The sequence below is a fragment of the Dendroctonus ponderosae genome, unplaced genomic scaffold, assembly GCF_020466585.1.
Source record: "Dendroctonus ponderosae isolate FM_Combo_2020 unplaced genomic scaffold, Dpon_F_20191213v2 Dpon_F_20191213_5, whole genome shotgun sequence".
Classification (NCBI taxonomy): Eukaryota; Metazoa; Arthropoda; class Insecta; order Coleoptera; family Curculionidae; genus Dendroctonus; species Dendroctonus ponderosae.
This window is the reverse complement of record NW_026018715.1, coordinates 3,884,012-3,911,469: the sequence shown is the minus strand read 5'-3', so window position 1 is coordinate 3,911,469 and position 27,458 is coordinate 3,884,012. Positions and strand designations below refer to the sequence as shown.

Genomic DNA, 27,458 nt, shown 5'->3' with positions numbered 1-27,458 from the left:
AAAAACTTACACAAATATATTAAATTGCTCCTTTCTCCTCCTTGGGTTTAACGCCGAATAAATATTCAATTATTGGTTCGTATTTACTGTGAAAACCCAAATATTCTTTGGGTAACGTAAGTAGCTTACGGTTTATTTCCCTTTGCTTTTTTTGCCAGTTAGAGCAGCAAAAGAAGCTTGACAGAATGTTATAAAAGCGTTTTAAATCTGTCGATAGTTGCTCTCCATTTATGAATTTCCACCACTGTTCAGTTGCTAATCGACTAAGATTATTGGGACAATTTTAAATTAGTATATCTTTCCTTATTTTGTCATGGATTTTATGGAATGGAATTATATATGAAAATTGATTCAAAATTTACCACCTACAGAAATCAAATCTGGTTGAATGAATAACAGTTGCATCAGAAACAAAATTTCCATAAAAGCTGCTATATTTGCAAAACACCGCTTAAAATTGTCATTCCGAAAAATCGAACATCAATCAAAACAGAAACAGAATAAGAAATAAATTTGACTTTAAACTGATTGACGTTCGAAAATAATTAAGAAATTAGTTCGTAAACAAGTTTGAGAAGGCAAACGAATGATTTCATATATCATTTCGTTTTCGATTATTTTTTCATCCATTTTTCACACTACCCACATTGCATAGTCTGGGAGTATGTTCGTGATGTGCTAATCAAAAATTTCATTTTGAAATGAAAAGCAATTTTCAGTTTGAAATGGAATTTCATATATTTATTAGTTACATATTTCGTTGTTGTGTCCGTAAATGACAAAACAGTATATTTTCAAGTAATATATCTTCCCTATCTACATTAAAATTCTATCGCGTGACTTACAAAATTGGACATTCCTTATGTCCGCTATTTTATTTTATTTTAGAAAATTTCTATTTAATAGTAAACTAGAACGTTATTTTGGTTTGCAATTAGTTCACACAACATTAATTACCTACCCGTTGGTTTGAATTAAAAATTTGAACGAACAACAGTCTGATATTACTTGTATTAATTTAATCGAGTTCATATACATATTCGAACGCCCACAATTTGGGCTCTAAGAAAGTCTGGATATAACGTATATATCAACACCATGATAAAATCAACATTGAGTATAATTACAAATTCGGCTTTGATCTAACTGCTCTCATAGAATAATTCATTAACTCATTGAATGTATAAAGAAAAAAATCTTATAAAAATATGTAAATGTAAGATCTTTAATTAAGAAAGTGGTTTATGTAATATGACGAAAAACAATTTTTTTGGGCTCTAAACATACAAAATTATGCTCAGTAAAGAAACCACGTTCATGTGTATGGAGTGTAAGGAACTGTTTTTGCTTTGCAAATGTACGGCGTACGCTAAAAGCGAAAAAATAAGCTCCGTCTTTAATAATATTGAACTATATCTATAAACAATCTTTATTTATTAGAAATGGCCTATCGAGCCACGGCCTTTCTGCCCTTGTACACACATGTTTATTTGTGTTATTTAATGAAACAGTGTAAACATAATATAATAAATAAAGAGAAAAAATATTATTCCATAATTTGCCTACTAAATCGTAAGTATTCCATTTTGTCCTTTCATCGTCTAGCAGATTGGTGAACTAGTATTTGGAAGTGTTCAAGTAGTGTTGTAATTGGGAAACGGAAGCGGGATTGTCTTGTTTGTCTTGTGAGACAAAGGAGATTCAGTATGGTCTAGTTGTACGGATTATTATTCCATTTTGTTTGTAGTAGAACTTGTCTTTCGATTATTCCAGTTATTCTTCATCCTCCGTCTAGTAATTGGTTTGACAGGGATGAGGAGTTGTTTGAATGTCTTGTTAAGTTTTCGTAGATGCATTCGCTGTCAGTACATGTCCGTAGTCAAGCAGAGGTCGACATATTGATTTGTATACTCGTATTTTGTCGCGGTTTTTGTACTTATTCCGTTGTCTTTGCACGTTAGTGATCGGAAGTGTTTTGTTCTTTGAACGGTTTATATTCCTACGTGCTGTACCTGTTTTGTAAATTTTAGTTTCTAGTCCAGTGACATTTCTAAGTATTTAGCCTCTTGTTTTGATGTAGTTCTGTTACTCTCTGTTATTATTGAAGGAGAGTACTCTTTAATTTGATGATTTGGTAAAAGTAGGGGGTATCTAAACAAGATGTCAATTAATTTTTGGACATTAGTTGAGGATGACCCTGTATGCTTCATACATGATTATTATACGTTATTCGTTTACCTACGTGATCGAAAGTTGTGACTACAAAATGTCATAAAATCTAACAAATTGCATATAATATGTTTTCCATACACAATTAATATTAACAACAAACAATAGAAAAATATTCACATGTAGAAATTGTCATTGACTTTCTCCAAAATGTTTTTATTCAAATTGTAAAATTATGCTTTCCTTTCATTGCAAACGCACTATATATAAAAGCTTGACAGAGACTGCAATAATTTTAGAATTTCCCCTTGCCGACTTTCTTGGCTTGTTAAAAGTAGTTCAGATTTGAAATTTTACACGAAAATATCCAAAGGTGCGAGAAAATCGGAGTAAAATGCCGCATTAAAAGCCACAATGCCGCGTTTCTGTCTGGAAAACTGCTTTTATATTCGTGCTAAATTCCTGATTTTGAAAACGTCTGACATATGATATTCTTTAAAATAATAATATCTGAGACTTAGAAAAAGAGGTGTATGATCAAATGTTATGCTTCACGTTTGTCTTCATGTGTGTTCATGTTTATGCAACGAATAGGGATTGTGTAATGTATTTAGATAAATATATTTCTATTATTTCTGAAAGGGGAGACAATCGGGGCACACATGCATCATAAGGCGTTTATTTGAAATATCACCGAACAGTCTCAATTTTCAGATTTAAATATTGGATTTTAATAGTGTTTCGTTCGTTCTTTGTATGTACAAAAGGAATACGATGATATTTCTGATATTTTACTTTATGATAGTTTTCCGCCTTTAGTAAAAGCTTTGTCTCCAATCAGCTAAGTCCGCAAACAAATTAGTTATAACAGCTGATAGGTGTCGCAACTAGTAACAATTCTAAGGATGTAATAAAGAAGACAAAATAATATATTAGTCTAAGAGCACAGGAGCAACTTGATTGAACTCTAAATTTATCAATAGTTTTCAACATAAATATGAGTGTGCTTTTACGGGCAGACCTTTGAAGCCGAAAAAAACTGCAAACAATTTTATTGATTAATTTGAAAGATTCGTTTTTAAAAACAATTTTCTTTCAAATTAATACAAAAAATACAGATTTTACTTGTAACCGAACCTTAACTATGACATTACTCTTAGACCGTATACCTTAAGACAGTCAGAAGGTCAGTCTTTAGACTGACCAAGATTGTCTGTAAACTCTCTGCGACTCAATTCTTATAACTTCTGACCAAACATCTAATGACTAAATGTTCGTTTCTGCTGTGGCTTCTTTTATACTTAAATCATGCTTATTTTTAAAGAATAGTCGGCATAAGTGGCCACATAATTAAACCCACAAAACAACCGTAACCCACATGCTATTGCTTCTGTATTAGATCCCTTTACTTCTATAGAAATTATTAAGAAAAAAACAGTTTTTGTATGCCAAAAGTATTCGTAGATTCTTGCTGATTGTATCCTTGATGGTCTTTGTTCAATTTAATATTATCTAATTTTTGCAGTTGGATTTGAGATACCTACAAAATGACTGTTACCGCAATGTGATTTAACAAGTGTATTTATTGCAAGCTTTTTTCAGAAGTTAAGATTATTGCTTATTTCCAAGCAGAAGCATTCGGTATGAATAGGAGAATGTTTCCGAGAACCGTCTAAAGAAGCTGGAACATTTTCATGTGTGAACATTTAGAAGACGGACCAGTTAGTTGGCCTCCTAGATCTCTCGATCTCAATCCATTAAATTATTGCCTATGCTGTTGAATAAAGTATATTCTTTGAGCAACAACGGTAGAAACAAGATTGGCTTTGTTACAGAGAATTATTAATGCAATGTCATACGTCTAATCCATTGTGGCATTTTAGATGATGTGCTTTAAATTATTCTGAAGATGTACCAGACTTAAATATAACTTATAACTACATACAATACATTGTAATACTTTCACTAAAGTCCCAAATTTTGGGAATAGAGAGTCCCAAAATCCTTGGCATTCCTCCTGAAACATCCTCTAAACCAGGACATTTTTTTGATTCCTCAATATTTTGTCTTCATAGCTAAGCAATGTTATCGAATGAAGTATAGGCATAAATATCCAGAAGAACAATTATCCCAACCTTTTACTTTTGGATATGGGGGATCTGGCTACAGAAACATTATGTCAATTGTATACAGGGTGATTCAAAATTGGTGTCATTCCTCTCGAGGTGATATCTGGCGGGGTTTTAGGAGTACAGAAAGAATAGGTTAAAAAATTATATGAAAAAAAGGAAACAATGTTTTTAAAGAAATTCTGGCTAATTAACATTACGAAAATACCTGTTGCTTCATAATTATTACAAACTCCGATAACCATGAATTACGGCCATTATTAACCAGAAAGTGGCAATAAAATAGACAAGGATAAACGGTAAATTCAACAGGATTTGTTGACTGTGGAACGTAGGTACTCTTTGAAGTTTTTTGAATTATTGTCCTCATAACCGCGAACTTATGTTTACAAATAAACATACATTTGAGTCATTAACTCGAAACAAGCTAGTGCCCGTGTAATCGCCTTATCATTGTTCTCGAGGAGCTTCTCGTATTCGATTAATTAACTCCTGCTCAATTTGTACCGGTGTTCAGTAATCCATTGGTTTAATCTGTCCTGTGCTGTGTGTATCTCACATACGAGGTAGGAATATAGGCCTTCCTCGGTAATTATTTGTTGCTTGGGAAAGTGTCAGTTGTGCTCTGAGTACTCTTGATAGGCTTAACTGTATTCTTACAAAAAGCTATTGGGACAAAATCATCCATAGCAATTCATAACATTTAAATCGCAAATTAGCAAACACTTTTATAAAAATTGGAGTAAAAATAAAAAAAAGTCAAAGCGTTTTTGTTTTGCCTTTCTGCTATGCAATAACAGGTGAGCAGATTGTTCCTCAACTGTGTTGCCAACAGTTTATCAGGCTTTCATTGCTTTTAAAGTGTATAATATCTGGATCACATTCCGCGTCAAACTATCATTTTATAGTATCTACCTGTCCTTCAGTTGTTAATGAATTGGAAGTAAAAAGCATAATAAAATTCCCCATGGGGGATTACCAACCTAAAAATATTGAATGATACCATTAATAATGCCCCTTAGGATGACATAAATTCACACTGAATAGAATACGTTTCCCGAGACAACCTTGTGGATTTACCAGGCACGCAGATATGAAAACCTAGTTTTTCAATTAATTTTTGTCATTGAAGCCATAGAACTCAATGCACCTTTATAGAATAAACAATGGGCTCGGTTTATACGTCTCGCCGCTAACCGCTTTGAATATGCAAGTGTTTCTCTGCGGACTATGAGCTTTAAAATGCGAATTCACGGATACGTGCATCAAAGTATATTAACTCAAACTTTGCCTCTGTGTGCCCTAGAAGATGATAATGAATTCAACTATGAAATAATTATTAAAGCCGGCGATACGGTATTTGTATTGCTAAGTTGACTAAAATGCTGATAGAAACAGCAAATAGCTATATAATTGATTGAAAAATTTCTCTTAAGTAACTTAATAAGTGAACTAGCTAACGGTTGGGCAATTTTTTCGCCTTTGCCATCCTTACTAATTCGTTCCTTAGAAATATCGGAAAAGAATCATTAAAATGCGCCTGCTTTTAGATTTTTTCTTAAATGTGTTTCGAATCAGTGGCATAAACTTCAAAAATATCTGCGTGGCAATATTAATTTCTAAAGAAATCCCCAGCAGCGAGTCATTTTTCATATTCACAGTATCTGCGAAAAATTTCACAATAGGCATTCATAAATCTCTGAACTTTAATACGAAGGGCAAGCTTCTGTAATGAAAACATTTCTTTATTTCGCCACTGTATTTTATATTTGAAAAGTATTTTTCTCATATTGCTCTCATTTAAAACATGCATATTTACTGTCATAAAAGCAATGAAGCTGTTCTATATTTATCTGTTGCTAAAACCCACAATTATATGCAAGTGTGAATGAGAGTAGTTGGTGGATGAGACGATAGAAGATTAATGTACTGACACAAATTCCTTCAAAAATTACTTGTATTATTCATAAACGAAATAGTTGCAGTTAATGACCCAATTAGTCTTATTCTGCGGCAATAAAAGGCCAGTGTAAAATGAAGAATCAACGAACTGCTGGTTAGCTAAAAAATGAACGAAATAAATATCTTGTTAGTGTGCTCACCAAGGCACTATGCGGTTTCATTAAGTGTAAAAATTGCTGATAAATTTTCCAACATATTTGCAAAGATCATAAAATATCCGGCGAAATTAAAATACTAATTAAGCTAAAGTTTATATATGTTGCACAACTGTCAATCTCTTTTACGAATATTAGAAACTTGTCCCCAGCATCTGTATTTACCTATGCAATAAGTTCTAATCTAATCCTCTTCTTCAGATCAGTGACCTTAATTTTAAAGTACCGGATATTAATGTGAAGTCATTGCTTCAACTAATGTCGCCTAATTCGATTTATTACTTGGGTTTCGATGTTTAAGCCGCAATATGTGATTAACGTTTCTGCTCTTTGGGTATCATTTATCATTCATGGAATCACGAATTAGCCTCAACCATTTGGCGTAGATATATCAAAGTGAAAAAAATAATGAATTCAATATCCATCTCAAAAACTTTTTATATTTTTTTCTGTTAAACGCCGTTATTATTTTATTTTTTTTACATTAAGAAACAATATCTAACGAAGATAAAAGCCAATAAGATTTATAGAGTTAACTAAATCTTAATTTATTTTCGTATTTATTGATTAATAACGTATTAACCAGATATCCCTTCACTGATTTTGGGCTTGATAGTTCAGTTGACTTCAAGTTTTTCTCACTTATTACCGAGTAGCAGTTTCGTATTGTATAACCGTAGTCCTTTCGAGAAAAGTGAAACTAATCTCTCAGAAATACGTGGCGAGTGCCTTATTTGATCTGCGTATAAAAGTTTGTAAGTTGCTTTTTTTCTCAGATAATTTAAATAGATTGATAGAAAAACTGTTTACTTCTACCTTTTATAATATATTTGTAAGAATATGATGAGTTCTTTGATAGGAGTAAATCGTCAATTCCAGGAGATCTTTCTCGTGCTTTGTCAGGTTTGCTGCATCGAAATCAAAAATGAAAATTGTGTTACTCGTCTTGCATCCAAATTCAAAGTGTTCTTAATTTAACTCTCAAATATATTTGTCTATCACTGCTTACGGTGTGCACAACTTTGTCTTCATTCGTAATTGTCATAAATTCACCTGACATTATTCTACTATTTTCAACATTTACCGTACATTATGGTAATGCTGAATATGGATTTGGTGGAGGTTTTACTCTAACTTCCATCTACTTTGCATTTAGCGGACGTTTTTGTTGTTCTTGCATGCAAGAGATTCTCCTTTCTTTGTTCTTTCAGATTTCAATGTTTAAGTAATTGTTGTTAATGTTGTTCATATGAATTTTTGTTTACATACATCAGAGCGCCTTTCACCGTATTATCGGCTGTTCTTCAATTTTCATTAAAATCTTCTTAATACTCAGTTACTGCTAGAAGTCTATTAGAGATGATCTTTGTTAAATAAAATATCAGATGAAAAATCAACATTAAGGCATTATGAGTTTTCGTAAATCTATTTTCATTTTATTTTCCGCGCTGACTATTCTTGCGACTGTTACCTCAGAAAATGTCTTCGTTTGTCTTCAATGACTTAATTTAATGTGGAGCTAAATTAACTAAATAATACAGAATTTAACAGTGGAAACAGTAGTTCAGTAAGCATAATTGCGTATTGATGAAAAGTTCGACATTACTTAATGCAAAAATCTAATAAGACACAGTGAACAATTATTTTTATTTTAAACGACACGTTTATTAGTCAGATTCTTAAGTTTTCTTCAAAACTTGAAAATCCTAAGCAAAAGCTTCATACGGATACCGACTTCATTAATTGTAAGTTTTTTTATATAAACCTGTTTTTTTAATACAAGCCAAAATTCAAAATTTGTGACATTTCTCTTCAGGCTAGTTAGAGCGCTTACGTAAAGGGTGCAATAGTATTTCTTCAAATACTTAGTTTCCTCTAAAACATTTTAATTTCGAACATTTCTTAACACTTCGGTTTCAACTTCGCTTCTAAGCAATGTTTTAAATTAGTTCAATGCTGATTTGGTAGATCATCAATTTACGTCAATATTTCAAAAGTTGCCTAAGCTTTTGCAAATTTTTTAATTATTATTATTATAATTATTTTTTTTAAATCGACTCTCACAGTCTTTAACAACATTTTTGATGATCACATCAGGTTTACAACATATCTATGATTAGTTTTTAATTAGTGCCTTTCAAAATATAAATTATATTTCACTGTGAAAAATATATCAAGTTTTCCGTCCTTGAAAATATCTCAATAGGTCAGATCTTACACAATAGAAACGCGATTGAAACAAAATTGATTCTACTGATACAGTAAAAGTCATCTTAGACAGTAAAAATTTTCGCCTATTTGAGCTTCATATGGTCAAGCACTAAAACAGTCTTGGAAAATGATTTCACGAACGAATCTCGAGCTTTTAAAGCAATTCAGTTCCAATTAATTGATGAAAAATCGAAGAAATCTCTCCAGTCTTTTCGTACAATTTACTCATTACACTTTCCGACAACACTAAACTGTGCTATCAGATCCAAACATTTATTCTCGTTGATGTGAGGTTACGAAGTGAAGCTGAATGGTTTTGTGATAAATTATGGATTGACATGGGTAAAGCTCCACGGAAATAGAGCATTGGTTTGAAAACTCAATTGAGAAGCTGAATTTCAAATTATCCTTAACTGGTTAAAGTATTGAATGTTTAGTCTCATTAATAAAATGATTGAACAACTGGTTATCTGCATTTGGATTTTACTTCCACCTGTAAACTTTTGTGATTTACGTAGACAGCAACATCTTATTGGTGAAAGAGCGATTTGCTGGAGCCAATCAAAAAATAAAAAAATGCCCATTTTATTGTTAAACTTTTTTTTAATAATGGGAGTATAACAGATTTTAATTCTCCTCTGGTAAGATTGAGAAAATTCCCTGTACCTTATCACGGAAAACTGTGATAAATTTGTGTTCATATATTTTATTTCACTTGGATCTAAACGTAAAAGGGGATAAATCGTTTCTAGAGCCGATCCCTCAATGTGTCGTGCATGACAATGTAACATTTCCGCTGGTGATTTTATATGCCAAAATTACATATTTTACTACACTAAATTCAAAGCATTTATACGAACCTCAATGCATTGCCAATTTAAGGATGACGACAAATCAACAGAGCACTTACAGGCAAATATTGAATAAAGCGTCATTGAGTGCTCAAATTGAAAATTCTTTACTACCTTTAAAAATGATTTACTCGTTCGAGTATAACGGTAAATTCAAGATTTTAAAGAGTTTAGTTTTCAGATGATGTAAAGTATAAATACGAAAAGTATAAATACGAAAAGTATAAAAATATGCAAAGTGCAAGAATTCAGGTTCTACACCTATCAATCTCATGACAAAATATTAAAATTGATAAATATTTATAAATTTATAATAAACTAGTAAAATTAACTTATAAACCGGTAAGAATGCTACTCTGGAAATTTGCAATCCACTAAAAGCAAGCATCAATAGTTGTCATTCAACAATCTAATTTACGTTCAAAAATTTGGTAAACGTGAAAACTTGTTTGATAAATGACGGTAATTTTGCAAACGCTACAACTGATACGACGCTAAATATTGGGGCGCTCCGGCTAGTCAATCATTTCGGATTTTAAAACCAGTGCAAGAGTCAAGATAAGCCCATTATACTGCAGGGGTGCGAATTAAGCTAAACCGAATGCCGGATAAAATCGGCAAGAATTTAATTGCTCGGCATTTGGAGTCTTGTCAAAATACTGTGAAAATTGGTTATCGGGAAACCCAACTGATTTGTGTATCCAGAAAACACAATTAGCTGTGATTGTTGTTCATGCTTAATCCGAAAGCTACTTTGTTGGGATTCAATTGCTCAAATGCACAAAATTATAAATCAGGTTAATGCGACATTAAGAAAACTTGATAATTTTGGACAAGGAAATTATGGCTTTGACTAAAAACTCAGATCTGGAACGATCTGAAAAATATGCTCATACCTTTTTTCCACAAGTGATACCCATATATTTTTGTTATACATATCTGTCCTATATTAGTTTATGCACAAATCAAAATTGTCTTAATTATAGTTTGTCCTAAACGGAACCTTCTAAGATAAATTATTTCTGCATTTATCTGCTTGAGAAACGTTTAAAACGTTCCTACTGGCAAAAGTTCCAAAACTGTGAACAATGGTCGATACTTCTCTACCTTGGAAACTAAATTTAACTAAATAATACTCCGATGGCGTGAAATTCCGCAGTTCCTATTTTATGTAAAATCTTGAAAACCCGTTGGTTTTTTTTAGATAATAACATCGAAACAATGCCAGCGCTTTAGATAGCTGCTTTGTCAATAACTATTATTAAAATTTCGAGGCTCTATAATTTGAACTTTTCCTTAGTTCAGTTAATGTATTTAGATTTATTTTTAATTTCGGTCGGATATTAAATTTTGAAATAGTTGGGTTGAAGGAAACTTTGTAGCTGAATTCGTAATATCGAGATAATGTCTCATACCCAATATGTTGATAATTTTTCAAAATAATTGACTCAAAAAACTTTTATATTTTATATCTACAATTAATCTATAAACGTGAGTTAAAGCATCAAAATAAAACGCTTTGTAATTAGGACAGTTCTGCATGCGGTTAATTTAATGAATCGGTTCAGCTTGTAATACTTGGATTTGGTGGTTGATTTAACAAAAGAAGAGAAAAAAACAAACCAAATTTCTAGAACATTGCCGGAGTATATCCATGTTACCTGGATCTTGCAAGATAACTAATATTATTCTTTATGTGTGAGTTTGACCCATAAGTCTTCCCTAAAGCAAACTGTATCTGCAAATTAATTGTTTCCTTTCGTATCATAGTGCTCCACTTGAAAAGCCGCTTAACAAATGTGGATTTATGTTTCTATGGTTTTTACAACATTTCTATTCATTATAGTTTTTCACATTTCAGCTATTTTCTGGAAGAATCAGACGTACTGGAACTCTGCTATAAGAAGAACAAATAGAGTTGCTAGGTGCATGCAACTTTACACTTTCCTGCTCATTTCAGACCATTTCTTTAACTAAAGGAGCAAATGCAGTATGAAAGCTTACCATTTCTTAACGTTGATTAACTCAGGTTTATCAGCTATTTTATATTAAGGAATAGATTTCATAAGTTCTCAAGCGTTGACAACAGCAACAACATTTAATTCCTAGAAAACTGTGAAATTTGCAACTTTCAGAAAAATACATGACGGTGTTTTTTTTTTTCAGAAAATAGTTTTTGCATCTAAAATGGCAGCTAAAGAAAATATGTAAAACAATAAAAGTAAAACCGAATTATCTTAATTTTTCGTCTTTCAGTACGCCACGAATAATTTTAATAAGCCAGTTCACGTGTTTTATTTGGTCAATGTATCCGGATTATACCATATTAATCAACTGGATTTAGACTAGTTGTGATTCGCTAGAAAAACAAAATTTAGCCTACAAAAGTATGACCTATGTACGGATTGATTTAAAAATCGCGATAATGCGATCTTGCCGCTATGAGTTGGAGACCACTTATAATATATTGTTAGGTATTCTTGGTATTACTTAAATATTTAAAATTAAGCAAAAATAATCGAATTATCCTTTACTGTCCGCTTTCTATCTACGACTAATCGTATAGTTGAGAATGGAAAGGAAAAGTTTGCGAATATGGCCTCAATTTAACTATTCCCAATTTTTGTAGTATACACTTTAAGGCTAAAAAATTGTTGCTATGCTCACTTCTGGGGTACAGAAGCACTCCCTTCGTGTACTGTTTTGTATTATTCTGTCTACATTAAAGAATAATTTACTTGATATATGTGTTTAATAAATTAGGTTGCAGTTTTAGTCGATTGCAGCAAAGATATGACGTCACCAAAATCATAATTTCTGTAAAATAAGGCCAAAGTTTAGAACTGACAATGTTTTTTCCAACAATAAATGATTCGGTCTGTTTGCATGATCTGATCTTCTCCAAAGACAATTAACATTTATTTTTAAAGTAATGTTCAGTAAAAATAAAGACAATTTTTTTACTTATTATAAAACTCTTTGCTGCTAACTATCTAGGAAACTTTAGTTATAACTTTTCCGGAAGTTGATGACTTTAGGGTTTCCGAGTTATTACCTCATGTATATTGACCGATATCCAAAGTTCTGATATGCATGTAGATAATAATTGTTCTGTAAAATAAATTTATTAGATTTTCTTATTTCAGAAATCCAATAATTTTCATCTAATTGCTAAACATAATTGTTCAATCTTTAAACTGCAGACTGAAATTTAATAATTGATTCGTTGCTTCTGAGCTAAAGCGCAAAATTTTCATTCGAGATTATCCTTTAAGCGCTTAAACAGTTAACCCGGTTGATTGAGTGATTGATGCGATGTAACAACAGGTTTTAAAGTATTTAGCAGGGGAAATAAAAACTCATGTAGCTGCAGGTCGTTTTTATAATGTGAGTTAAACGTTTGTGGACTCTTTTAACATGTTTACTCCATGGAATTAATTTAAAAAGCACTAATTACCGAATTCGGCTTTAATAATTAGTTAGTGTCGCTACCGACAATCTAATATCGAAGGAGTACTGAAAAAACCTACCTTCTTATTGATGTAAAATATTGGTCCAAAAACTCTTTAGCTTGCCGCAAAATCTCTTTCGGAATCCTCAGCGGTTCGTTTTTGCCTTGCTGACCCATAACACTACCCAGGCATACTTGGTTCGAGCATGATCCAGCCTGGAAATGATTATTTATACATAGTAGACAATAAGTATTTTTAATTTTGCAAATAAATACAATTTAAATATGGCAAAAAAACATACATACAATATGCGTTTTACTTCCGTTTGCCAAAGGTTTTTTGCGTTTGCAGAATGCTGCTAAGCATAAAATATAATTGGCTAAGCATAAAGAAGTTCAAAGGTCCTTGTTTACTTTTATTTGTATTTGAGTTTTCGATGCTTCCCAATTAAAAGAGGAAAACACGTGCAGTTTGCGCACGTTGACAAAAAATATTTATGTTGACTGCACATGTTTTGTTTTTCAATAGCTCAAAGTTATTATTCCAGTATTGAGCACATGAACACTGAAAAATTTAAAGTAAAATCGTTATACTATAAAGAGCACAATCACAGACACAAAACGCATGTAAACGGACTGCAGAAAAGTATCCAGTTTTTGTGGTTACCAATAAGGTTTTTTGAATTGTACATTTACCCCAAAAGGTCATTATTTACATTTTGCAGGCTTGAAGCATTAAAATACGTACTTTATATTATAAGAATCCGACTTGAATACAGATACGTAATACGAAGTGTGAAGTGAACATTATATAAAAAAAATTATTCACTCCATATGAAACCATAGTTTAGAGACACTTTAACTTAACAAAACAAATTACTTGCTAAAATATGGGACGACGAAAATAACGAACGACTAAACTGCCGCAGAAGGAACAGAAAAGCTTCAGAAACTGACACGCATTACAATAACACGGTTTTACAAATGGAGTCTAACAACAAATTCCAGAGAAAATCAACTTTTATGAAATAACTAGATAAGACTCCGCAACAACAACAGCAAAATCAATTAAACCAAAACACAATTTAAAATATTTGTAGATAACAACCGATAAAAACGAAAAATATGCGAAATGAGCCAAGTTTTAATAGTTACACAAAAGCTATAAATAGAACTCGCATTTCAGATCACTTAAATACGTTGACAAACGTATAAGTAACAAAACTGTGAGAAAATTTACGAAATTATTTGACTAATACTGCTAGACTAAGGAAACGTGATGAGAGTAAAGGCAACGCAGGAAACTAGTACATAAGATAGAGAAAAGCTATCACTAAGTGTTTAAAAATATTGTATTGTATATCATATTGTCAAGTATATATACTTGACAACCCAACCATCCACCGAACTTCTATACAAACACCGCACAATTGATTAGAATAGCTGAAAGAGTGTCATAAATCCAGGTTAAGTGGAAGCTCGATCCAAGAAACTGGAATGTACCAAATTATCTTTCCCCAACAAGATAAACTAGACAATCCCGATTTCGATTCCTTTCCTGGACTCTTTTAGAATACTTTAGTATATGGAATTTATTTTGTACATTGCAAATATTCCCTATATAGCGTTTTGCCGTGCAAATAAATATTGTTTCTAAATGTATACTGACCACAGAATGGGCAACATGCACCATAATTTACATTTTTAAATCCTAAAGTAAAATCTTTTCGAATAAATAGTCGTTCGCGAATAATGGATTATAAAGTTAGGTCTTTCATGCACGTCTCTCTTCAAAGAGCAATCGCAAATTCACTTATTAATAAATAGTAGAATTTATCATTAAACTGCATACTTATATAGAAAGTTGGCTGTAATATGAACTAGCTTAATATATAGTGCAACTTTCTATTACAAAGAGAGTTGTTCAAATGCAAATAAATGGTAAATAAAAAATAAATTAATAATTCTGCAAACTTTACTATTCCACATTTAAGCTAATTCCTGTTTTAATAATATATAACATTGTTATTGGCATGTTTCAAGTAAAGTTGGGAACTGTTCTGAAGTTTGCTGGATTCACGCAATGCCATTTGCAGCGAATATTTAAGCTTTGTTAAATTCCGATGTTTCAAGTTTGCGCAATACATTTGCTGAATTCTCGAACTCGTCGGCGTTAGCAAAAACTCATAGATTTTTTAAAGTGTGTCTTTGTTTGCTACAAATTTTGTATAATATAAATAGACTAATTTTAGATAAATAAAAAGCAAATTTTTTCATGCTTAGAACAAAACAATATAACATATCAGAGCCGTTGTAGGTAGATTTGAGCAATAACAATCTAGATATGAATGAAAACGCTCAATTTCTAGGTATTTATATCAATGAACACCTTGACTGGTCATATAATATAGGTCAGTTAATAAAAACGCTCAACTCTATTTGTTATAGTATTAAAGTGATTGGCAAGTACATGAATGAGAACTCGTTAAACATTCTGCACTTTGCACACTTCGAAACTCTGGTAAAGTATGGGATCATCTTTTGGGGATGGGATGCTACAAAATGTTTTTATAGCGCAAAAAAGTTAATAAGATTAGTTAAAAAAGTGGTTACCTTCAAATTTGGTTATCATGATTATATATGCTCTATATATCTATGAATGTCTAATGTTTTTCTTTAGAAACAAAAATATTTTTGCTTTCAAAACTGAACATAAATAAGTAGAGCATTAGAACATTAAACTTTACATATCCATCATATGGCTTTTCGGTTACAGAAAAATTACCTCATAATGTATGTGTCAAGTTATTTAACTCCCTTCGGCCAAAATAAATAATATTAAGTTAATTAAAGGATTTAAGACTAGTAGAAACTTTTTAGTTAATCTGGAAACATATTATCTGAAAGACATTGTATAGCCTTGTAATTACGTTTGCGTTAAGTTGCAATTTAACTAGGGGGAACGTAAGACTCCATTTCATGCACATAATTGTTAGGTAATTTGAAATAAAGAGATATGATTAAAATTATTATTATAATGAATTATTATGAGATGTGATGAAATGCATCGATAAAATGTAACAAGAAAGATATCAACTAATTGAAAGGTCATAAAGTGTTGAATGTATAAGAGATTACTGCTTATTTTTAGTTATTTTGTTTTGTAAGCAATTGCTTTTTAGTTCCTGAACGGAACGAAAAGGTCATCATGTTCGTACTAAATAAAAAATATAAATGTTTGGTATCGGTAGGTAATTTGAAGATAATTTGTAAAATGTCCTGTGACTTATAGATGATCCTATAGGAAGTAATCAATGGTCGCAAGGAAATTCTGCAATGTACATATACTCGTATTATTGGAATGATCAAGTTCACGTGTAAATTTACCTTTACAGGAAAACATTATGTACCAAAATTTGCTGGAAATATCAGCTTTAGGAATCGAGAAATACAGACTTTCATTCCCTACTATTTGTAAACGGAATTAAAAAGATTAGAAACAACTTTGTCTAACACTCGCACTCTGATGATAGCTCAATCATGTTTGAAGTAAAGTTAAAAAAATAGTGTTTTTCTTCTCTCCATCAAACAGCAATAATTTTTTAAGGGACTTTATTTCCTGAAATGGTCGATAGTTTCAACTGCTGCTAGAACCTCTAAAATTTTAAACCATAATAAACCAGTTACTTTAACTAACCGAAACGAATTACTTTGGACGCACCTTGTCCTGTATTGCATCGTAATTTGTGAAAATATATGAGCCACACATTTATATTAATTCACATTAAAGTTGTAGAAGCAGGTGCGCGATGTAGACTCTACAAAGCCTCTAAGGCAGCTAAATCCGGCCCAGATATAGTAAAACATACTCCAAAGCCACATACAGGTGAGTCGTTATCTTTTGCCGCGCAATTTATACCGATTGTTTACATAAAAATCTTAAATTGTCGGAGGAAAGAATAGAATAGATAAGAGAACAGTTGTAAACACATTATGGAAAGTGTATACTAGAATCCAGGGAAAAATGTGTAAGAAAAGGCAAAACTCTGTTGCATTATGCATGACAACGTAACTGCGCTTTATCGACGCTGTTTATAAATAACCGCAACGGGATCCGGCTGCGGAAGCTTGCTGCCGAGTGTTTCTGGAATTGAAATTTATGAATTAAAGTTGCTTCAAATAAGAGTCGAACAGTGAAAATTATATCAAACATTCTTATGTGCCATTTGAAAATTTCAATACCTAATTGGCTATTATACATACTTAGTATCTATTAAATACGATCAAATCGCAACATCTCAGTGCGTTGTTTTCTGACGCCCAATTTAAATCTTAAGAAGAGTATTGAGCCAAAGAGTTTTCGTTATCATATATAAGAAAATGTCAGTCGCACATGTCGAACACGCAAAATGTTTGCATTTCTTTGTGCCATCGCCATTTGTTTTGACAGGGAGTATAAATACTTGGTAATTCTATTAAAAACTTTGTTATCGCGATTTGTAATTTTTTTTTGGAAATGAGAAGCAGTTGAAAATATGGACCATTTCAGGAAATAAAGTCCCAAATTGTCTACTATTTAAAAAATTATCGCCGTTTGATGGAGAGAAGATAAGCACTATTTTTTTAACCTTCGTTTCAAATATGTTCTCAGCCATCATCAAGGCGCGAGTGTTAAACAAATGGCAAACTTTGCTTCTAATCTTTTTAGTTCCTTTTACAAATAGTAAGGAATAAAAGTCTGTCGGTCTGTATTTCTGGATTGCTGAAGCTGAGATTTCCCGTAAATTTTGGTACATAATGTTTTCCTGCAAAGGATTTACACGTGAACTTGATCATTCCAATAGTACGAGTATACATTGCAGAATTTCCTTACGACCATTTATTACTTCCTATAGGGTCATTTATAAGTCATAGGACAGTTTACAAAATATCGTCAAATTACCTACCGATACAAAACATTTATCTTTTTTATTTAGTACGAACATGATAACCTTTTCGTTCCGTGCAGGAACTAAAAAGCAAATTCTGACAAAACAAAATAACTAAAAATATACAGTAATCTATCATAAATTCAACACTTGATGACCTTTTAATTAGTGACTGTCTTGTTACATTTTAGTGATGCATCTTACCATATCTCATAACAATTCATTTTAATAATAATAACAATAATACTAATAATAATAATAATAAAGATAATCTCTCTTTATTTCAAATGACCTAACAATTAAGTGCATGAGATGGGGTCTTAGATTCCGCGTAGTTAAATTACAACTTAACTCAAACATAATTACAACGCTATAAAAAAGTCTTTCAGACAATATGGATCCAGATTAACTAAACATTTTCTGCTAGCCTTAAATGCTTCAATTTACTTAATATTCTTTATTCCATAATGAAGTGCTTTTTCTGTAAGTGAAAATCTATATGATGGCTATGTAAAGTTTAATGTTTTAGTGCTATACTCATGTTCAGTTTTGGAGTCAAAAATATTTTTGTTGCTAAAGAAAGAACATTAGGCTAGACATTTTTTGCACTATAAAGAGGTTTTGTAGCATTTCATCCCTTCCCCAAAAGATGATTCCATACTTGACCACATATTCGAAGTTTGCAAAGTACAGAAAAAAAAGTAAGCAGCTTCCCTGTAATATATCGCTGCGATTATGATCATTTTGAAACAAGCTATGTCGTACTCAAGTGAGGTGCAAAAAGTGTAAATTTTACATCTGCTTTAAATTTATGTTTTACATAGTTTTTGAAGTATCAATTACGGAACTTAAATGACCAAAATCATCCTCTGATTATTACTTTTACTTTTTATTCTTGGACACTTCCGACTTATTCCACGATTCTAAACTCGTTTAATCTGAGTGTTAGCTTAGAAATTGGAACTGTTCGAAAATAAAAAACCTAACAATTTCAGAAAAACCGCACAGATTTTCCTCGCAATAAATCCGAATAATTCCGAATTTTTCACCGAATCAACCACCTAAATTAAAGGGCTCAAATCCTTGCTGTAAAATTCGCCTAATCCGTGAAGGAACGGAAGAAAAAGAATCTGGAAAATCACTTATTGGAAAGAAATACAGATTAGGCGAATTTATCGGAATATTATGAAAAGTCTCTTACCCGGATAAGGCGTCTGCTTAGTGACATTTCCTTCGTTTCATGAGTCCATTTTTTAAATGAATTGCTTGAGGCCTTTGGGGAATGGTTCAAAGCACTACTAGCGCGCGTAAAATAAAATGAAAAAAGTAAAGTTTTATTAATCCCATGTTACTTCTTGCTGTATTAGGACACGGCCATCAAGGTTTAAAATGTGAAAATCCTCCAGGGAAAAAGGGCGATCCTATTTGTCTATTTACGAGCCGTAAAACCCCAATAGAAATGAATTCACGACCTAATATATTATATTATATTAGTTGCAGTGATTTGGATATCAATGTATTCCTAAAAGGTAAAGACTTTGTTGGATACTTACATAGATTCGCGAATGACAATCTGCACTTATTTATACCAGTCGTAAAGTATCGCACTTCTTTAATTATAAAAAACTATTTATATAAAAGATACGGATGGTTGTAATGGTTATGACTTATGAAAGTGTTATATTACTAAATGTGTCTTTGTACCGTGGAAGCATGAGATCGTTGTGACAAGCCAAATATTTTTTGTTTTTAAAGAAAACGTGTATATTCCGGCATTTTCACTAAAATGTATTTGAATGTCATGAATTTGAATGTCATGAATGAGAATTAAATAAATAGAACATAAATAATGAACTTATATAAACTATATCTCTAAATAATTTCATTATTAGATAACTTCTTGTATTACTTTTAGAAGCTCTCCCGCAACATGGATTTATTATTCTAATTTGTCCTTTAAAATAATTGGTTTTTAATGTTTTATTTCCACTGCTATTAGTTACGTTGTTAAATTGAGGGATTCTGAAGGGCGTCTATTACAGGCTCTCAATACTAAGTGCTCTTTAGATAAATCACACCAATACTCGACAATAGACATGATATTAATTAGAGTATTAAGTTTAATTAGATATTAATTAATTAGTGATTTATTGCCTATATCCCGATGTTTACAAGGTTGCTTGAAATTAATTATTTGGCAATTGGAGATGAAGTTAAATCGAACGCATAGCACACATTTAGATGACTAAATAAACTCAAAAGGACGTACACATTTAATGAGTTTAGCTCTACGAAAAAATAATTTTTTTAGGATACTAATGTTTGAATTAAAAATTCCTTTCGTTCCTTACATACAAGGTGACCCTTACCTAATGTGAAAAAATTCACAAACATTTCACGTTAAAGTATTTAGCGATTTTTTTAACTAATTCAAAGTGTACGCCTGAGGTGTTGCAAATTGGCACATTTAAAGTGAGTAATTATGAAATAATAATTTTTAAAGATTTTACTTAGTTTGAGAAGTAGTTTAAAAAAGTTCTTAACGTACCTAAATAAATACTCGTAAATATTTATTAAGTATTTTTCATTGAAAATTTGAGCAGAATATTTTTTTAAGGGAAAATTTATTTTTTAGTCGAATGAATCTAAAAGGGCGCACTACTTACGCACATGTGCTCAAAAGTAAATCTGACAAATTGAACGTGCCACTGTCATAAAATGTTTTGAAGTTTTTTCATTAAAATGTAAACGACAGGCTTTCTTAATGAATTACCTAGGTTTATAGAGAACCATTGATCATAATTGAAAGTTTACTTACAATTTGTAAATTATAACTTTGCTATAAGTTCAGTCTCAAAGTCGTTCAAATGGTCTATTTTTTGCGCCCGCCAATCTTGCCCCAAGCAAAACACGATTTTGTTTTAAATCGCAAATTTTGTGCAAAATATGCATCTTATACAAACACGATACCATGAAAGCAGCACTTGAATTTTCAACACTCATTGTTTCACTTGTATGTATATGCTAACACAAATACGCTTTTGAGAAATTACAAACTTCAAAACATGACAATTTCAAAAATGGCATTGACATCAAATTTTAAATATGAAGTTGATGCCTTTAATTTATTTTTGATTTTTATTTTTCGAGATTTTTTCAAAAATATTTTTAATTGCGAATTAATACACAACAAAGTAATAAACTTAAACAATTCTAAACACGTAAAATAATTTCCCAATTTTTTGAAAATCCGTTCTTATCGTCAAACGACTTCAACAAAACGATTTTTATATTGAAAACTCACTTTAGAAATCTAAAACTGTTTAATTGAAGTTTGTTACTTTTTTGTGACTAATTTGCGACTAAAACGTGCTTTAAAACAATCTCGAAAATGGTGCCTGTTAGCGACTTCAAACAAGAATACCTTTCTTACGTAAATATAAACGAAAAATTAGTTGGTTTTAAAATCAGGTTGATGCGGGTGGTCACAAAAAGTTACTTTTATTTAAAAATTAACCAAGAATTCCATGTGGCGCCTTCTGTAAATTTGGCAAAAACTTTTCAACGATTGGATGTGGTATTGTGATAAGTCCTAGCAATTGAATTTTATTACCATCTCTTAAGATTTTGTGTGAATTTAAAAAAAAACAGGAATAAAATGTGAATTTTGCCACCCTGTATCTTAAAAACGAAGCCGTTTTCAATATAATTAAAACTATTAAAATTGGATTTTCTATAGACTGCTTTTTTAAGACCTATTACTAAAAAAGATCTAAGACCTGTTACTATAAAATCATTAACGCTGTATAATAAACATCAATCCAACTTTTACACGTTTATTTATATCACTATTATCATTATTAACATAGGTCAATTCTTACACATTGCTTCCAGTGCTCGGCAATAGGATTATATTTTTACGAAATAGTTATGGTATCAGTCATGTGATTAAACAAATTATATTTTGTATAATATTCTTGTGATTTGATGTTAGTAAACTCGATTTTTAACAGCACGTTTATTGAAAACAAAGAGTTAACGAAATTATGAATATTTTATGAGACTGATAGGCTAAGTATTTAGCCAAATAAGAGGCGTTAAAAATGCAGTAAAAGAGTTAAATTTTAATTTCTTGAAACGTTAACTTTGTCTTTGCTTAGGTAAGGCTTACCAGGAAGAATAGGAATAAGGAATCATAGAAATATTTCCAAAAATTCCCGATAATAAACATAAAAAACTTGGTGCGTTTTTTTAGTAGTGCAAAGTTTACGACTTTCAAAGTTCAAACATAAATTAAATTGTTACCTTTATTTAACTTCATTTCAGACGCCTAAATCTACCACAAAACCGCAGAAAAAAACACTTATGACACCTGATACTATTTAGACCCTTGTAATTATCAACTTTTTGTGGAGTTAATGCGAGAAAAATTATCCGCCCTACTTATTAGAAAGGTGAATATTTAAACACGACCAATTTATTAAACGCCAAAAGGGTCGAAGTTTTATAGGCAATAACCTTAAATTAATTAAGCTGTGCAACTAAAAATATTTTATACTGGTTTTGCGAGCCTGTGTGGCTTTTATTGGTCGCAAAATTTTTATATGCGGCCACACGACTAAGGCACCCCATTAAATCATATTTCACTTAATTAATTAAATATTTAACGTCCATTGGCTATGAAATTAAGAAGGATTCCTGAGATTAATTTTTTTATTCAACACACTAATATTCCCTCCAAAATTTTTTTTCAAAAAAAAAAATAAAAAGGGGCATTAACATTTTGAATAAAAGGTCAATTTTCCAAAATATAATCGTCAAAAACTCTTACCTTTTGGTCAGCTTTTAACTGTAAGGTGTCGTACACATCCAGTTCCCTATTTCCATGATTCCGCATGCACAGCGCGCGCGGTTTCTGTTTTTTGGTGCAATTCATAATATCTTCCATAGCTTCAGTAACAATTTTATAATTACTAAAAAATGTCTAAGCACTTCTTGACTCGTCGAAATACACTTAGCAAGTACTTGGAATCAGTCGCACCTACTTAAGCAAAGCCCGAATTGAGCGAAAGTAAAAAAGTTTTACTTATATATGCGAAAACATAGCACCGTAGTACTACTACTACTCGTTTACTCATGTAAAAGCACGCAAGTCCTCGGTCTTATGCATAGTAAGATAAAATATCATAAATCCAATGAGTAATTATTGCATGTAGAAATATAAGAACTGGTGGTTTGACAAAGATAAATAAGTAGTGGTGCGCGAACATAGCTCACCTAATTAAATAAATATGTGGGCAATTTTTAACGTCCTACAGGACCTAGATTTTGCGGTTTAAAAAACGTTTTGTTGGTTCAAATTGAGAAAAATATTTATATATAGAAATTTGATTTTAGAAAAAAATTCTTTGATTTAATGCGCGCAGAATAGTGCGGCTCAACCAATCACACAATTTAAAGACATAAACTCAAAATCAAACAGAAATATGAATATCAAATCCTCAAATCTTCTGCTGAAAGTTTAAAAGAAATCTTCGTCTTGATGGATCGTTCAAAAATAAAATTAAAAGTGAAAACGCCGAAAACCTTATCGATATTTAAAATTGTTCACGTGAACCTAGCGAATTCTACAATTTCGTGTGCAAAGAAAAACATTTCAATTGAATAATTTTTCTGAACAGAAATTTTTATAATATTCTTAATCTGTAAAAATGTCGATGGCCATAAGTTATCTTCCATTGACCTGCTCACCAAAATAGACGTTATCCGGACGAATTTCGCTTCGAATTCTGATCGCTGGGACCGTTTTGTAATCCGTTTAGAGTGTTATTTAGTACAATTATTTTTCAGTTCTAAAGTGGTTTTGCACAAAAATAAAAAGGCTGAGATCAAGTTTTTACAGGGTGACAAATGCAACAAATCAAACTATCAGACTATGAATGCTTTCACGGCCGGTTAAATCACATTTAGGAATGTTTTCCGGGCTTTGAAGCAGTGGTCTATGGGAATTTCTTCCTGACGTTTCGTCCACAACTGCGGCGGACATTATCAAACTCGATGAGGCAGTGGGAGAAATCAAACTAGTGGTGAAAGTTCCACATGCTCTCAGTGAGCCAAAATAACGTGTTTTTTGTATTTCAACACCCCAGGCATTAAGGTACACCTCGTATCTCAAAAACGTCGTTTACAACAGAGTGGCGTTAAGAATAAATTATATATTTTTTTGAACCAATTAGTACAGTCTAAGGCTCATGTTGAAGCTAAAAATTCGAGGCCAACTTGAGGACAAAAATTAATAAATCAGATTGCATGAATGAACGAAATCTTTCAAAGTGAACTTCGCCTTACTTGAAAGACTGCCAGAAGCACAGATTTCAGGGGTAATTCTTAAAATAACAACACTTCAATAAAAACAATTAAATACATTTTTTATGCAACCTAGTATGTTGAAAATTTGCCTTAAGTTCCCGATGAAGTTTTAGCTTCAACATGAGTTTTAAATCGTGAAAATCGCAGTAAGAGTAGAAAAGTAATCCCTGGAAGACCAAAAAGTTAAAACCAAATTATAGCAGAGATAGCCGAAAAATTAAAAACCGTTTGGAGCTATTTGGTTTATCTTTAAAATTTTGGTGGTGAGATCCAAAGATTGTTTTGTCCAACAAAGAGTAAGAAGAAGTTTCTACAATTTTTCATTTTTTCATTTGCCTGTAGAAAATTTATATGAGGTGCTATTTTTGAACTACATGAATTAACAGTATAGAAACAGACAGAATCCAAATCGCTCGAAGATATCAGAATTATCCCGTTCCCAATTTAGGGCAAATTTGACTGTGTAACATTCATATTGTTATTCGATTTTTTAGTTCAATACGTTTTTTTTAAACCTTGCCGTTATTGGAAATTTAAGAATATCTTACAGATGGCTAATGAGGAAAACCTTTTTGTGGTCTAAAACCACTTCGGTAACAATGGATGGTTTATTGAAATGTCCACTATTGCTGGTCGTAAAAAAACCAAAACTTCGAGGAACGGAGTTCCAAGAAATGTTTGGTGTAATTGCGTGGCTGGGAATTTCAGACATCATCTAACTGGAGCTACATATTTTGAATTTTTCAAAACATTTTACAAGAACATTTGAGCSATTTTGTCTTTGAAAAATTATTAACTTTTAATAGTTTTACAAGCCACGCTCCAGCACGTCGGGATTGTCCCTGCACAAAATACCTAAATACTTAAAAGCCCAAWTCTTTGATTGATAATGAAAACATGGWCCTATGAATTGGTCACCTGGACCGCCAGATATCAGGCCCATGGATTTTTCGGTTTTGCGTTTTATTAAAGATCAGGTTTACCTAACACCKCAGGTACATTTGCACCGCTTTCTGGGTCTGTATCTTGCAGTCACAACACCATTTCTGGTACCGATCAGAAGCTTCTTGRTATTTAATTCTTCCGTGATCTATCTGGCACAAGAACCGAAATAACGTTAAAAGCTTCGTTTTCAATATCAGATGGCAGATCATCGCTTGAACTTATTTTAAAATGTGCAATTTTAAAACACAACTTTGACAATGATCGACAGATTTATTATCGCACTAGTGCGGTATTCACATTTTTGAAAATATTCTATTTTTCAAAATGTTATGTTTTTTTATTGCCAACATTTTCCAGTTGATCACTTGCCTCTGGTTAGCAGTAGATGGATGAACAAAAGTTGAACGGTAAGAAAATTTCTAGTAAGTTCGGAAATTGTATTGCATTTATTAGGAACCTTAGAGGAGAAGGTTATGAAGCTCGAAACCGAAACCTTCCTAATAATTAATGGTCGGAAGATCTAACGGTTGAATAAAAATACATCAAAAATGTTATAACCGATAGAAACTAAAATAATAATTATATTACATATAATTATATAAGTCAAATACCTTACATAAATATACACGGTGGCTCAAAATTGCCGTAATTGCATGTACGAAAAAGTGTTTAAAGTTTATTTCTGGAAGAAGCTCGTTAAACGTAATTTAGACATACTCATAGAACAATATTTTAAGGTGGTTCAATGATCCTTTGGCAGACTGTTAGTAAATCAAAGTGTTTCAAATATAGCATTTATATAACTGATGTTTAATCACCCTACATAATAAGCTACCTCATAAGCAACGCCCTGTTCTTTAAGCAGCAAATTCATTTGCAGTGAGGAGACAAAATACGCCTCTAAAAACGACTACTTCTATTCGACAAAAYCATATACAACYCTGTATATAGAAGAATTGCTTAAGCAAATAGTAAATAAAATGCTGTTAGTAATATGAACGCAACAAATAATGTGAGCCAACACACTTGCGATAACAAGCAGATGTATACAAAAGGTTACTAAGGGTTTTTCCTAAAATTCTGCTTAACTCAAATCAGGTACACAACAGATAAATACGTGGCAAAGCTAAGAGTTAACTCACTATCTTAAAGCCACCAAGGATTTCCGCGGGAATTTTATGTTTTTTCAGGAAACAGTAATTTCTGATAGCTTGGAAACACTTACAGGAAGAGGAGCAATTTTTATTAAATTATACTTGTTTCCAGATGCGGTAGTAATAATATGGCTTTGTGGCAACGTTCCAAAAGCGGAAATTGAACATGAGATGTTTAACCTTCCATTTACTCGAGAAAATAACGGTTTAGGAGCAAGAAAATCATAACATTTCAAACTCAAATATAAAAATTTTCTATCCGCGTTGTTATTAGTTGAGGGAGTCATTTCAGATGTTCTTTCATTGTTTGCTCTGATTTTAACACTTTCCATATTTTTTGTTTTTCCATTGTTTGATATGATGAATAAAATCCTTTCCAGAATTAAACAAAGTATAAGCTCAAAAGAACAAAAAACATTATCAATTATAATATTTGTAAAAAGATGAAATCGCCCCGCTGATAAAAGTAATGCAACTATTCTCATAGATTATAATATCTATGATCAAAAAAATAATAAACTTTTAAATAAGCGGAGTTATTAAAAAATAAACAAGAGTTCATTATAAAAATACTATGAAAACAACACAAAATTGAAATACAAATTCAGAGATCACGATACCACCATTTACGCGGCTCCAAAATTTCATAAAATAAATATTTCTTTGCGAACAATAGTTAGTGGTATAAATTGACATACACATCGTTTATCCAAGTATAAGCAAGCAAAAATGAGAAAATGACCTGAATCTTAAAAACAAAAATTGAGGTCACCTCAATTAATATGAACTAAACGATTTATTGATTTCATGTACTTTTTTCAAGCAAGGATGTTTAAGTAAAAATCAATAAATTGACAGTTTATAAAAAATAAAACTTCAAAACGATTTTTTAACCGAACTTTGCTGCTTTGTCACATTGTGCGCTCCATACCTTACAAAATGTAGCAACTTTTTGAAATTTTTAAATAAAATAAATTATAATTTGAAAACGGTTGATTTCACAGCTTAAAGTGTAATTGCTAATTTGTAACTTTGTAAATTGTCAAAATATACAGGTAGTTTTAAAATTTTACCATTTAAAAAACAAAAGTTATATTGCGTTAAAAAGTTTTAGATTGAAGTTCACATTGTTAA

At 31.5% G+C, this 27,458-nt stretch overlaps 1 protein-coding gene across 7 annotated transcripts in view; it reads right to left on the bottom strand.

The window, feature by feature from the left end:
- The window catches only part of LOC109546644 (nitric oxide synthase), a 126,721-nt gene that overhangs the window by 75,182 nt on the left and 24,081 nt on the right, over positions 1-27,458 (bottom strand). For 2 of the 7 annotated variants that reach the window (XM_019917681.2, XM_019917676.2), the window contains exon 2: positions 13,008-13,144. In XM_019917681.2, the coding sequence (XP_019773240.2) occupies positions 13,008-13,144 (137 nt within the window). The other 5 variants (XM_048666335.1, XM_048666337.1, XM_048666339.1 and 2 more) reach the window with 5 other exon arrangements.